The sequence below is a fragment of the Pithys albifrons genome, unplaced genomic scaffold (genome assembly GCF_047495875.1).
Source record: "Pithys albifrons albifrons isolate INPA30051 unplaced genomic scaffold, PitAlb_v1 scaffold_42, whole genome shotgun sequence".
Taxonomy (NCBI): Eukaryota; Metazoa; Chordata; class Aves; order Passeriformes; family Thamnophilidae; genus Pithys; species Pithys albifrons.
Window position 1 is genome coordinate 195,034 of NW_027286057.1, and position 13,545 is coordinate 208,578.

At 50.7% G+C, this 13,545-nt stretch overlaps 1 protein-coding gene across 1 annotated transcript; it reads right to left on the minus strand.

The window, feature by feature from the left end:
* Positions 1–373: 373 nt before the first annotated feature.
* On the minus strand, positions 374–4,382 carry HOXC13 (homeobox C13). Its single transcript, XM_071581805.1, has 2 exons — positions 3,572–4,382; positions 374–1,490 (listed from the first exon to the last, which is right to left on the minus strand). Exons 1-2 carry the CDS (start codon positions 4,203–4,205, stop codon positions 1,234–1,236), a joined length of 891 nt encoding a protein of 296 aa, XP_071437906.1. The 5' UTR covers positions 4,206–4,382; the 3' UTR covers positions 374–1,233.
* Between the last annotated feature and the right edge of the window lie 9,163 nt (positions 4,383–13,545).

The window sequence follows — 13,545 nt, forward strand, 5'->3', positions numbered from 1 at the left end:
TGCAGGGGTAGGAGGAAAATAAGGAAGAGGGGGAAAGAGAGAAAAAAAATTAAATAAAAATTACATTTAAAAGCGCTTGGTTGGGCCAATCTCGCCGGATTTATTTTCTCCGCTTTTTAGTCCTCTGGCAACAACACGCCCTGGGGTCACGATCTGCCCCTCGCAACCTTCGCCTGCTTTCAGCAAACTCCGTATTAAAGGATTTCCACCCAAAATTGCCAAATTTATCCCCTTTTTTCCCCATCCTTTCTCTACAGAGGCTCCTGCCCGGGCGACCCTTGCAGTGGTGGGGAAAGGAAGCGGCTGGAGGGAGGGATGGGAGAGGAACTGGGCTACAAAGAGGTGCACAGAGAGCCTTTCCTCAAGGCAAAACAACAACAAAAAAGATATTTATTTCTAAGAAATGTCATCTGCAGTCGGTACAAGTCATCTGGACACCACAATTTATATACATATACAAGACATTAAAAAAAAATGCTTTTACATATCCAAAGAACACTGTGGATAATGAGCCGGTTGAGAGAGGGAAAGAACCAAGCCCCAAAGACAACATTGTGCATTTCCCGGTTTGTCAGAGGAGAACAGACATTCCAGTTTTCTGCCAGAGATACAGAAACCCTCATGAGAACATACCCGAAAAGTCTCGCACAGCAACTCGCTCTCACCCAGGACCCAAACCCAACGGCTGGGATGTCGAAGCGACCCCGAGCCAGGTTTGTTCTCCCCACAGTAGCAGCTTTATTCCTTATTTTCGGTCCCTAGTGCCGAGAAAATACGAAGCTGATGCAACTTTGCCAGAGGTTCTCCACACATTTACACATCGGTGGGTGAAATAAATGGCGTGAGATACGGAAGACTGGCAGGGGGTCGGACTATACAGCATTACAAGGCGACATCTCTCCTTTAACTACACTCTTAGCTTATTATTTTTTTTTCTTTTAAAAATATACACAGTTTAACCATATCGACGGACTTTTTCTCAGAGCAAAATTGGGGTTTCACAGTCAGAGCTGGGCGAAGGGATAAATCAAAGGTGCGCTCTGGTTTTTTTGGGGGGGGGGGAAACACGCGCGTCTGCACTTGTGAATGTCGATTTTTTTAATTACTATTATTTTTAAATAATGAACTGGAATCAGTAGGATCCCGATGATGCGATCATACAAACTACCAGATAAATATTTATGCTTCTTGCTTCCTTTTCTTTGCCCCTTTCTCCTCCAAAGGCATCCTCTGTCAGGTGGCGTGGAGATGTGCTGTCTTGGATTTGTTGACCACTTTCTTCTCCTTGACTCTCCGGTTCTGGAACCAGATAGTCACTTGGCGCTCAGACAGGTTGGTGGTGGCCGAAATCCTCCTCCTCTTCTCTTTGGTGATGAATTTGCTGGCCGCGTACTCCTTTTCCAGCTCCTTCAGCTGGATTTTGGTGTAAGGGACCCTTTTTTTTCGTCCCCTCCTATAGCTGCTGACTTCGGGTTGTAAGGGGACCACGTCTGGATGTAAAAAAAAATAAAATAAATAAGGAAGAGGGGAAGAAGGAGCGTTACTGCATCCCGGGCCTTGGAGGGGAGAATTTCTGAGAGTCGGGGAGAGAAAGGAAAGGGGGAATGCGAAGCAATGTGGGCGAAGAGAAGGGGAGAGAAAGAGAAGGCAAAGAGGCCAGAGAGAGAGAGAAAATGCATCCAGCGAAGGTGGATAACACCACAATAATAGGAATAATAACATAAGAGTAATAATTCACGGCGTGAAAGCCTGTTTTTCTCGGCTACACTCTCCACGCTGATAAACAAGGAGCATCAAAACAACACGCAGAGGTGTGCGGGCAATCAAAGGGACCTTCCAAACCGACAGATTTTGGACAATATCTGGAGCTTCTCCACCATCTCCTTCTTCCTTTTCCTCCTCTCTCTCCCCTTTTTTTGCCCCCAGCAGCAACAGCCCCAATACCGAGCCTGGTGCAAAGATTAGTGCCTCCCCTGCTCCCCAAGCCCCCCCACCTGCCAAGTGAAGCCCAGAAAGCCCCTCGGAGGGGGCAAATCCAGCAAAAAAAATTCCCAGCGCCTCCCTCCAGTAGGTTCTGCGGGGGGTGGGGAAGAGGAGATGCTCTTTGCTTGGTGGGGCTTTGGGGAATGGGTTGAGCAGGGACTCAGCGAGCAGCTTCACCTCGGCTCTGCCGCTGCTGGGTGGGGGGCCAAGCTCCCCCCTAAGCTTTCTGGCAGCCTTGGCCCCTTCCCAGCCCCCTGCCAGGCTGGGCTGGGTGACCTGGGCTTCGAAGCTCCGCGTCGCAAAGGTGTGACCCAGCAGGAAGATGGAGGCGAGCTCTGCTCGCAGGCAGCGCAGTCCCAATTATGGCTGACAGGCGCTAATTGGGGAGCTTTGGGGACTTATTGGGGGTGCCGCAAAGGCCAGTGGTGACAGGCAGGATTCTCCTTCAGGGGGTTCACCAGAGCCGCGGGTGACAGGGACATAACGCGCTCGGGGTGGCAGGTTCCCCAAACACAGCGAGAACGCGAGGATCCCCCCCAAGCCCCCTCCCCATCATCATGCAGCCAACAATGCATTGCCAAATTCCCCCTCCATGTCCCCAAAAAGCTCTCGGGAAAGCTCATTCTGCGCCTTTCTTTGTCCCGATGAATGAAGATAAATAAACCCATGTGTCCCCCCCACATCGTCCCCCACCAAAACTAACGCGACCTGTCCCTTCTCTCCATCCAAGAGGATGTTGGGTCGTGTCCCCCCTTTTGCTGCGGTTCTTCCTCTCACCCCCCCTTCGCGACCTTCCCCACCCAAGGCTGTGCCTGGGGGGCTGGAAGGAGCCTGGGGACAAACACCGGGAGGCAGCGCCCACCGTCACCTTCCTCCTCCCGCTGCCACCGGGCCCGGCGGGGCCGGGAGGGGAAAGGAGCGAGGGATTTACTGGGCTAAAAGGTGCTCCAAGCAGAGGTTTTGCCTTCCCGACCGCCTGCGGGCTGTCAGGGGCGCAGGATGCCCCGCCGGTCCCCCACCCCTCTGCTTCCCTCCTTCTCTCCAAACACATTCATTTGTCACTTGACACCTATTCCTATAATTGTGTGTAATTGCGATATGATTTACTGTCCCAGCCCCCGACAATTCTCATTCGACCGAACCATTAGAGATGGGGGTTTACTATTATTATTATTATTCCCTTTTTAAGCTTTCTGCTTGTAGAGGTGCGGCAAGCAGAGGTGAAGATGAAGGGAAGGCACCCAGAGACTCTCCTTAGGTGAGGCAAGAGGAGGGAGGAGAAGAAGAAAGGGAAGAATTAAAGAATTAAACGGCGAAGTTACTTCCCAAGCAAGCTCACTGCGTGTATTTTGATTCAGAAATGATTGCTTCACCTTCTTTCCTTACATGTTCATACACATTGCCCGGCACAGGAGGCATTCCAGAGCCATTTCTTTCCCTTTAATTACATATACAGGCACACACGGACCTATCTGTGTCTATATAGAGATCTCTGTGCGCGCTCATCCCCACACACACTCACATCCACCCTGCGTTGGGCGCTGGCGGGTGGGAAGAGGCGAGCACGCCACTTCCCGGAGCAGCCTACCTGGGAAAGGTGATTTCCAGAGGTGTGCGGACTGCGATTGCTCTTTGGAGCAGTACACTTGCCCATCCCAGCCATTAGAAAGAGCCCAGTGTTGGTAACCTTCCATGGGAAGCAAAGCGTCGTGTCTCGGTTCCGGGTGACCCCCGAGCCCCGGGACCACCGACACGTCCAAATAGCCAGGGACCGCCTGGTAGGAACTGGGAAAACCGGGATAAAAGGCGAATTCTTTGGCCCTCGACGGCAGCTCCTCGCCGGCCAGGGGTCCGCCGGCCTCGGGGTACTTCTCCCCAGGGTGGTACGCGCAGGGTTTCTGCTGCAAGTTGACTCCGTGGGAGTGCGACAACCTGCAGCCGTAGTAGCCCCCCCCGAAGGGGTACCCGTAGCCCAGCGCGGCGCTGGAAGCCGCCCCCGACGGGCACTGCCGGGGGGGCTCGGCGGCCGCCAGCTCCGCGTACGCGGCTCCCTGCGGCGGCGGCGGCGGCGGCGGCGCGGTGGGCACGGCGAGCCCCGCGTGGGGCATCATCTCCCGGCAGTGCCCCAGCCCTTCCATGCGGTTCTTCTCCCGCGGGGCGTCCTCGCAGCGGCAGGCGAGGCCGTCGGGCCAGCGCGGGGGGAGCCCGAGGGGTGCCGTCATGTCATGCCGCGCTGCTCCCTCCGCCGCCTCTCCCTCCTCCTCCTCCTCCCTGTCTCTCTCCGCCGCCTCTTCCTCCTCGTCCTCCTCTTCCTCGGCCGCCGTCGGGGGAAGCTCCGCGCCGCGCCCCGGCGCCCCGCGACCCCCCCAACATATCGGCGCCCCGCGCGCATGCGCCGCGGCCCCGCCGCCGCCGCTCCATTAAGAAATCCGCGGCGGCCACGCCCCCCCGCCCCTCCCTGGCCACGCCCCCCCGACCCCTCCGCGGCGCTCATTGGACGGGACCGGCCCGTTCCTGCCCCCCCCCACCTCGCCCTCCCCGTCGGGGGGGGCAAAGCTGCTCTTTGTGCGGTGCCACCCCCGCCCCGTGTCCCCATGTCCCCCTCTGAAACAACAAGGGGGGACACGGAGATGCTTCCCTCGAAAGCCCCTTCCCCCTCCATATATCGGCGACATATCGCAGGTGACGGGGCGGGAGGTTCTCCCTGTGCTCCCCCCTCCCGACATCCCCCCCCTCCCCCGCGATATTTCGAGTGCAAAAGCTGAACAGCCGCCCCTCGATGCTTCGGGGGGGACAGACAAAAAGCGGCATCTCCCCTTCCCTCCCCGCCGGTTTTTGTTGCTGCGGGTGGAACCTGTTGAGTAATTTTTCCTTCCCTCCCCCCTGCCCCTAAAAAATAATTTAAAAAAAAGCACAAACTCTTCCCAAACGCCCCCACCCCCAATTTTCCTGCCGGACTGCGAAATAATTTGATTTTCTTCCATTCACGACGCGAGGAGAGAGTGTTGGGGGTGGTTATTGATGTTTAATAATTCTCTGATGAGAATCTCAGTGGTGCTGTCGGGGAGGGATGGGGCAGGGTGGGACACGGGGGGGTCTCTTGGTCCAACCTCATTTGTGGTTGATTGTTAAAATGTGAATTAGTTCACTGAGCAGCCACGAAACTGGGGGGGAATAAAGAGAACTGGGGGGGGGATAGAGAGAATTGGGGGCGAATGGAGAGAACTGGTGGATGTCTGGGTGGGAGGGCTGGGGGTGAGGAGGGGGCTCAAGGTGGGCTCGGAGCCCTGCAGGGACCCCCGGGGAGGAGTATTAAGGGAGGGAGGAAGCTCAGAGACCTCCAGCACCCCAAAAATCCCATAGAAATAGAGGAAAAATGAGGAGAAATGGATTTTTTAGGACCTGAATCCTCAGCCTGTGAGGAGCGAGGGGAGCTCCGGCTGCGCTGAATTCCCCCCAGATTTCCTGGGGAGGGCCGTGGGGAAGGAAGGAAGGAAGGAAGGAAATCCTCCGACGGGAGCTCAGATGGCCCTCGAGTGTCCCGTGGGGCGCACACCCACTCAGAACACTCCCCCCCCCCGCCCGTGTCGTCTGGCATCCTGAACCACCCCTCGGTGCTGCGGCTTTGGGGGGTGAGACCCCCCCCGAGCGCTTCGGCTCCCCCTTCATCTCCTTCCAGTTCATCCCAAGAGCAAAAACAACTGGAAAAAGGCAACAAAAGGCCCCATAAAGCGCCCCAAGTTCTGGAGGTGGAGGGAGATCAAGGGGCAGAGGAACCCCCCAAAGGGCGAGGAGAGTTCTCAGTTCACCGGCCCCCTCCGAGCTCTCGGGGAGGGAATTTCGGCCTCTAAAGAGCCGTCGAAGTCCAAGTTCAAGGCAAAGGAGCCCAAGCGGGTCCCGCGAGCGTCGGGGATGCGACCTCGGAGAACCTTCCAGGAGCTGCGACTTGGGTGTAAAAGCGAAATTGAAAAAGGCTGCCCATGGGCAGAGGTGTGGGGGGGAAATAAAAACAATAAAAGTGGTAGGAAATGGAAAGAAATGGGGAAAAAAATGGCATGGAATGGGATGAAATGGGAAAATGAACGGCGTGGAATGGAATAAAATATGGGGAAAATTGAATGAAGTGGAATAAAATAAAATGATTACTAAAATAAAGCCATAAATAAAGTGCAAGGGAATAAAATAAAATTAATACAGAAAATACCAATACAATGCTGTACAATAATAAATAATTTTTAAAAAAAACCCAAAGTGCTGCGAGTCGACCCCGAAATCCTCGAGGAGAAACATCCTTCGCCATCCCAAGAACCTCGTGGGGTGATGGAAATTCCGAGGTGGAAATGAGAGTTAAATTAAAGCCACGTCGGGGGTGGGGAACGGGCAGAGCTGGACACGAACCCCCTTCCCTCCCCCGCAGAGGGTTTTTTTTTCTTTTTTTGCGCCTTTAATTTTTATGAAGTAGTTAACATTGGGGCGCACATGTCGGCTCCGCGCGGGGATTAAATGTTAAAAATGTCACGATTTATGGTGAGGGGGGGAAAGGCGGATTGGGGGTCGGGAGTGAAGGTGGGAGCCCTGAGGAAGGAGACGGCGAGAGAAGTTCCAAATAACAGCAAATTGCTCGGGCAGGTTCGGGAAGGGCATTTCCACTCGGCATCGCAGGGAAAAATCGGTTTCATGGAACGTTGGGGTTTGTGGTTCCGTGGGATAAGTGGGGGCTGCAGGCGAGAAATTCGGGTAGAGGGAAAAAAAAGGGAAAAAGACAAGAAATAGGAGGGGGGAAGAAGGAATAGAGGAAAACAAAGAAGGGAAGAGGGAGAAGGAAACAACAGAAAATAGAAGATAACAAGAGAAATTAGAAGAAAACGAGAGGCAAAGGTCTTTATGTAGAGGTAACAGAGGAGGAAAGTCGCATTTAGAGCCGTGGTTGGAGGTTGAGAAGGGTCGGTGAACAAAACAACCTTCAGATCCGAAATTGAGGATTTCCTTTAAAAATGCTCTTGTTTTGGGGAATTTCTCCTAATTTTGAAGCTTTGAGGAGGTTGGTGGGTGGGTTCAAGTCCCCAAAGCAGCGCTCGGCTCGTCACATTCCCCCAAAGGTGGAACAGCTCTGGAGGGAGTGACCACAGGAAACCAAACGGGCAGAGGAAGGAGCGATTACAAATCCGAGCAGATGTGAGAGACACTCCTTGGATCGAGTGGGGTTTAATCGCATTTTCCCCCAAAAAAACCTCCCCGCAAGGTCTTTTTAAGATCTAATCTTCCTCTACTTGTGCATTTACAGAGTAAAGGCTGGAAGATCCCGCGCTGTTCCTGCACCATTCCCGCAGCATCACATTTTCAGGAACGCTTCTAAAATTAGGGAAATCAGGGCGCAAAATTGATCAATACCAACTAATATTGGCTGATAAATCCCTTTTTCGCCTCCCGATGCCGGCTCTTGCCTTGCAGAACGCTCCGAAAAGGGTCTTTATATGGATCTTTCTTCAGGGAGAGGTTCCCTTTGCGACTACCGAGAAGAAAGAAGCTGAATTTTCATCCTCTGAAGACAAGGATGGGTCTGGTTCCTTCTCCTTCCATTTCTCTGCTGTCTTGAAGACAATTCCCGGGAGAAATTCACTGTATTTATTTCTTTCTTTTAATTCCTGCTGGAAAGGAAGAGCGAGACAGTTTCGTCTCTCAGTCCTCGGGGGGGAAAAATTTATTTATATCCTTGAGGTGTTGAGCTCCCTTTGCTTTACGGAGTTATTTCTCATGACTCGATTTTCAGCGATGCAGCTGCCGGTTTTTAAGGCAGATTTCTACACTCTCTCCTTTAAATTAAGCGTTTATTGCCCCTTTCCCCTTACAAAAAACACAAACCCACACAGAAATTTAGGACCGAGCCCAGTTTTTGCAGGTGAACGCGCGTTTGCAGCCAGAGATTCTGAGGTTATCAATATCCTGCCTTTGGGAAAATCTAAATTAAATCGCAGATTTTCAAGGCAAACTCTCCAAAAGAGGAATTTCTGCCCCAAGAGTAAGTGTTGCCCTGAAAATCCCGACGTGTCCGTGGCCAAACCCCTCGAAAACACATTCGGGCTCGTCTAAGGGAGTTCAAAGCCAAGCGCTGCTTCTCCAGGCCAAGGAAATCTCACCCCGAGTGAAGGGAATCACTGAGGAATTTTATGTAAAAATACCTTTTAACAGCTCCATAACCTGAAGGGGGGAAAGGTGGTCGGGATGAGAATAAAGGAAAAAAAGCAAATCCACACTTTCTAAAGAGATTCCCGGCAATTCCGTGGCACGTGGATCTCTTTCCCCTTTATTGTTTTCTTACAGATCAAGAAAAAAACCTCCTCGATGCAACGTTTTCTGAAGGAAAAACCGTATTTGCGGTTATTGCCACCTCCAGAACTCTCCCATACAAAGGAAAAAGGCCAAGGTATGAGTTTTATTGAAGGCAAATCGGCTCCAGCTGCTGCTGCTGCCTCCAAAACACGATGGAGAGAAAAAAAATCCCTACCTAGATGTGGAAAGAAAAGGTTCTTTTTCATCATATTTTTGGAGGAGGGAGAGGAAATAAAGGAGGGGAATTTTAGCTTTTGAGCCCTCAGGGAAATTAGAGCCCGTGTATGAGAAAGTCTGAGATCAACACACGATTTTCCCACTGGAATACCAATTTAGTGAAGAAACTATTCCACTACATCTCATATTCTTGTAGGGGAATCCAAGGAAAGTTTTCCCAGGCTTCGTTCGAAATGTGCTTTGGATAAATAAAAGCCAAACTCGACTTCTTTTCCCAAACTTCGCGTGCAGCATTTATTTATTTCATTTTTTTAAGGACTCCAACCTCCCTGGTTCAGCTCCGAGCTGAATTAATGCGACCAGCGAGGCTGCGGCCAAGGCTGAGCCACGTCCTTGAACAGCTCAGAAAAAGCAGATTAAATACAGAGTTCTCTGCCTTGATGCGCTGCACACAAAAGGGACAAAAACCCCTACCCCAAACTCCCCAAAATCCACACCCAAAAAGGGATAAAAGAATTTTGCATCGGTTTGTCCCAGGCTTGGGTTTATCACCAATTCTTGCACTGGAGGGAGAAAATATTTATAGGGAATAAAAAGAAAATTAACCCCCCCTCGCACGGAATCTTTAATTGGAATGCTTTGAAAGAGCGAAGGAGCTTCACGAAAGATGCCCCAAGGACGGAAACTCAACCTCGGGGCTCTCCCACCCTCAGCCCCCGCCCGGGTCGGATCAAACCTCGGGAAGTGTCGGGCGGAGCTGAGCCTGACCCGAGACGCTCCGGCTCTTCCCCTTCCTAACCTGTCAGATTCCTGCAACCTGTTTGGAGCAGATCCACCCTCAGGCTTGATTTTCAGCGTTTTTCTGGATTTTTTTTCCCTTTAAGCTGCCAAACCCGCAGCCCCCCAAGTAGGGAGGGGGTTTATTAAATCTGGAGGGGGTTTATTAAATCTGGAGGACGTTTTCGGTGTGTTTTATTTTAGTTTCTCTGCATTTCGCTAACCAGAAAAGGGGGAAATACATAAAATACATAAATACAAAGATGTGCGTAAATATATAAACAAACACATAGATTAGATGCCTATAAATCTAATATATAAATATATATAATGGAAATAAATAAAATCCCTCGACCCGAGGAAGGGCCAGAAGTGGATTGGCAAAGCCAAACCTCTCAGTCTCCGACCTCGTGGCTTCATGACCGTGTTTCACCCTTTCCCCCCGCTCCAAAAACTCTACTGAAGCTGCGAAGGAGAAGAGCAAAGGGATAAATACCTCTTGGTCCCACTTATCTGAGGGGTCACAACGCAGGGATTTGGCGCTCCCAAAATCCCGCAGCCCCTTTGCTTCCTCCCATCGCTCTTCTCTCGGCGACAGCACCTTTTGAGGAGAATAAGGACTTTTTTCCCCTCTTTTTTCCCTTTCTTTTACAGCCTCTGCGGAATGTCCCAGCTCTTGGCAATTCCCTACCCTTAATTATTGTTATTATTTCCACGTTGGCCCCGTGCAAAAAGGTATTTCTTGACTCAGCGATTCGGAGACAGACAAATAAAATATCTGCCTCAATTTAGGGCCCCTGTCTGGTCGGAAGTCCAAGTTCAATTCCAAGTTAAAACAGGAGGTCGCCTGAAGCATTCACAAAAGAAAAGGGGCCATTTGGTCCGGCTGGTGTCAACAAAGTGGTATTTGCAGAGGGTAATTATCGCCTGGTATCATTTTTGCCTTCATATTCTCAGGGAGAGGGAGCGCAGAGGGGACCCTCAGGTGCTTTCGAGCCCTTTGCGCTGGGATGAGGTTTTATTTCCCCCTTAAACGTCGTTTTATTTCTTTATTTGCGAGTGTCTGAAGCACAGAGGGTTTATTGTTGTTGTTTTGGCCGTGGGATGGAACGATCGGGGGCCGTTTTTTCCCCCATCTGCGGGTACCGAATGAACTCGAGCTCGTTTGGAAGGACCGAGACTGAGCCCAGGGCAGCGTAAGAAACTTTCTTTCTTTTGCCAAATATTATCCAGAGCCAGTTAAGAGAAATCAGCGGGTTCGAGGCGGTTCCTCCCCTTCTCCCCCCAAAATTACTCATTTCTTGGTCCACTTGGTGTCCAAATATTCCATTTCTTGGAGGGGTTGAGAGGGAAGAGCGGGAGATCTTTGACAGGTTTATTCCTATTTTCAAAAGCAAAACCACTGAAGAATTTCATTTCCAGAGGCAGAATCTGAACTTCAATGATCTCTATTTGCCAAACTGGGGATTGGAGTGTGTTAAATCAATATAAATGATGAATAGGCAGAACCGACTCCCACGTGTTCACATCGAGGCTAAAAGAGCAACACAACCTCCATTTCCGAGCAACATCATCATGGCAGAAAGGTAAAACTCCATGGAAAACCTGGGATTTATTAGGAATTAGCCAGGGAAAATATGAATACAAGAAGCAAAGAAGCAAGAAAATGTAAAAAAAACAAAACCAAACCCCCGATGTTTATCTCCAAAACGCATTTTTTGGAAAAGGCAAATGTTACAAAAATTGTCTTCTGGGCCGGATTTTAAAGGAGAAAAAAACTCTTGTGGAAATAAATTGTCTCATGAGTGTCCCTTGGCAGAGAGAGGCTGAAATGTGGGTTTGCCCCAAAAAACGCGCTTGGGATGGGGCGGCTTTGCAGGAGCGTCATCCCATGGAGGGGAATAACCCGGAGGGGAATAACCTGGAGAGGAATAACCTGGAGAGGAATAACCTGGAGGGGCATAACCTGGAAGGAAATAACCTGGAGGGGAATAACCTGGAGAGGAATAACCTGGAAGGGAATAACCTGGAGGGGAATAACCTGGAGGGGAATAACCTGGAGAGGAATAACCTGGAGAGGAATAACCTGGAGGGGAATAACCTGGAGAGGAATAACCTGGAGGGGAATAACCTGGAGAGGAATAACCTGGAGAGGAATAACCTGGAGGGGAATAACCTGGAGAGGAATAACCTGGAGAGGAATAACCTGGAGAGGAATAACCTGGAGAGGAATAACCTGGAGGGGAATAACCTGGAGAGGAATAACCTGGAGGGGAATAACCTGGAGAGGAATAACCTGGAGAGGAATAACCTGGAGGGGAATAACCTGGAGGGGAATAACCTGGAGGGGATTAACCCGGAGAGGAATAACCTGGAGAGGAATAACCTGGAGAGGAATAACCTGGAGGGGAATAACTTGGAAGGGAATAACCTGGAGAGGAATAACCTGGAGGGGAATAACCCGGAGAGGAATAACCTGGAAGGGAATAACCTGGAAGGGAATAACCTGGAAGGGAATAACCTGGAGGGGAATAACCTGGAGAGGAATAACCTGGAAGGGAATAACCTGGAGGGGAATAACCTGGAGAGGAATAACCTGGAAGGGAATAACCTGGAGGGGAATAACCTGGAGAGGAATAACCTGGAGAGGAATAACCTGGAGGGGAATAACCTGGAGAGGAATAACCTGGAGAGGAATAACCTGGAGGGGAATAACCTGGAGGGGAATAACCCGGAGGGGAATAACCCGGAGGGGAATAACCTGGAGGGGAATAACCTGGAGGGGCATAACCTGGAAGGGAATAACCTGGAGAGGAATAACCTGGAGGGGAATAACCTGGAGGGGAATAACCTGGAGGGGAATAACCTGGAGAGGAATAACCTGGAGGGGCATAACCTGGAAGGGAATAACCTGGAGGAGAATAACCTGGAGGGGCATAACCTGGAAGGGAATAACCTGGAGGGGAATAACTTGGAAGGGAATAACCTGGAGGGGCATAACCTGGAGGGGAATAACCTGGAGAGGAATAACCTGGAGGGGAATAACCTGGAGAGGAATAATCTGAATTTTCAGCCTCCCCCTCAGCTGTGGCTCCTCATCCTCCGTGACAATTAATAACTGACCTCAGTTAAACCCTCAGAGTTTGCCCTAAACGCCAAGAACCCGAAGAAATTCTCCTTTTTCGGGGGTAACACGCAAAGATGCATTTCGGGGGTTAAAGATGGGCTAAAAAAAACCGCTGGTAAGGGATGGGCAGAACTGCCGCCCTTCCACCCCCTCCCTGAGCTGCTCCAGCTCATCCAAAGCATCAGCGAAGTTTTGGCATTCAGGAAGATACGCTTTAATTCAGCGTGGGGGGAAAAAAAAAGGGATTTCTCTCCATTATTGTCAAAATAAAAGTGGATTTCCTCGCTGTCCTCCGAGGTTTGCTCAGGCTCTGGAGTGCCACGGTGACCACGCAGCTTTTCCACTCCTCAAACTCGTGTATAAAGAAAAGCTTCTCATGGTTTTTCTATTCCCCGAGGATGTGCCGGGGGAGAAAAAAAAAAGGAAAACTTACGAAGTTAAAAAAGAAAAATGGGAGTTTTCTGTCGTCGCTCTGGGGTTTTTTGACAGTAAATGAGTGAAGCAGAGTCACCCTGGCAGGGGAGGCAGGAGCTGGAGGTGAGGAAAGAAAGTTAAATTAAGGGACGGCTAAAATTTTGCTCCTGGGGAGCTCTGGGGGCTGCAGAGGCTGAAGGTTTAGCTTTAAAAATACCCGTAGAAATTGTGGTTTTTTTCCCTCTGCGGTGTGTTGGGGTGAGGATTCATCTGCTCGGTGGGACGGGGGGAGGTGAAGAAACTGCCAAACATCCTCCTGTCCCTCCCTCCCTCCCTCCCTCCCTCCGTGTGTCCCTCTGTGCGATTCCTGAGGATCCTGTACCGATCAAACACCACATGGCCCAAACAAACTCCATTCTACACCTCCACAGAGACATCCAAGACAATCCCTCACGGTCCTTTTCTCCATCACACCCTCCCTCCTGTGGTTATGGCAGTTCCAACCTCCCGAACGCCATTTGATTATTTGATTTTCGCATTATTTTTTATTTAATTCTATTTCCAGGTCTCCTGGGAAGGAGCCGAAGCCCTCAGAGGTGCCTGACATTTTATTTACTTCCCAATTCCAAATTTTTGTTGGTTTTTTTTTTGTTTCTTTATTTGCTAAAAACAAAACCCAAACCTGACAAACAATCAAACCCCCCCAGAAGAGACACTTTTCAAATCTTTCTGCAAAA

Bases quoted from the DNA above. Each gene is read 5' to 3' on its own strand.
- HOXC13 (XM_071581805.1), bottom strand. From the start codon at position 4,205: ATGACGGCACCCCTCGGGCTCCCCCCGCGCTGGCCCGACGGCCTCGCC. The intron at 1,491-3,571 runs GTAGGCTGCTCC...TTTTACATCCAG, and splicing joins CTGGAAATCACCTTTCCCAG to ACGTGGTCCCCTTACAACCC.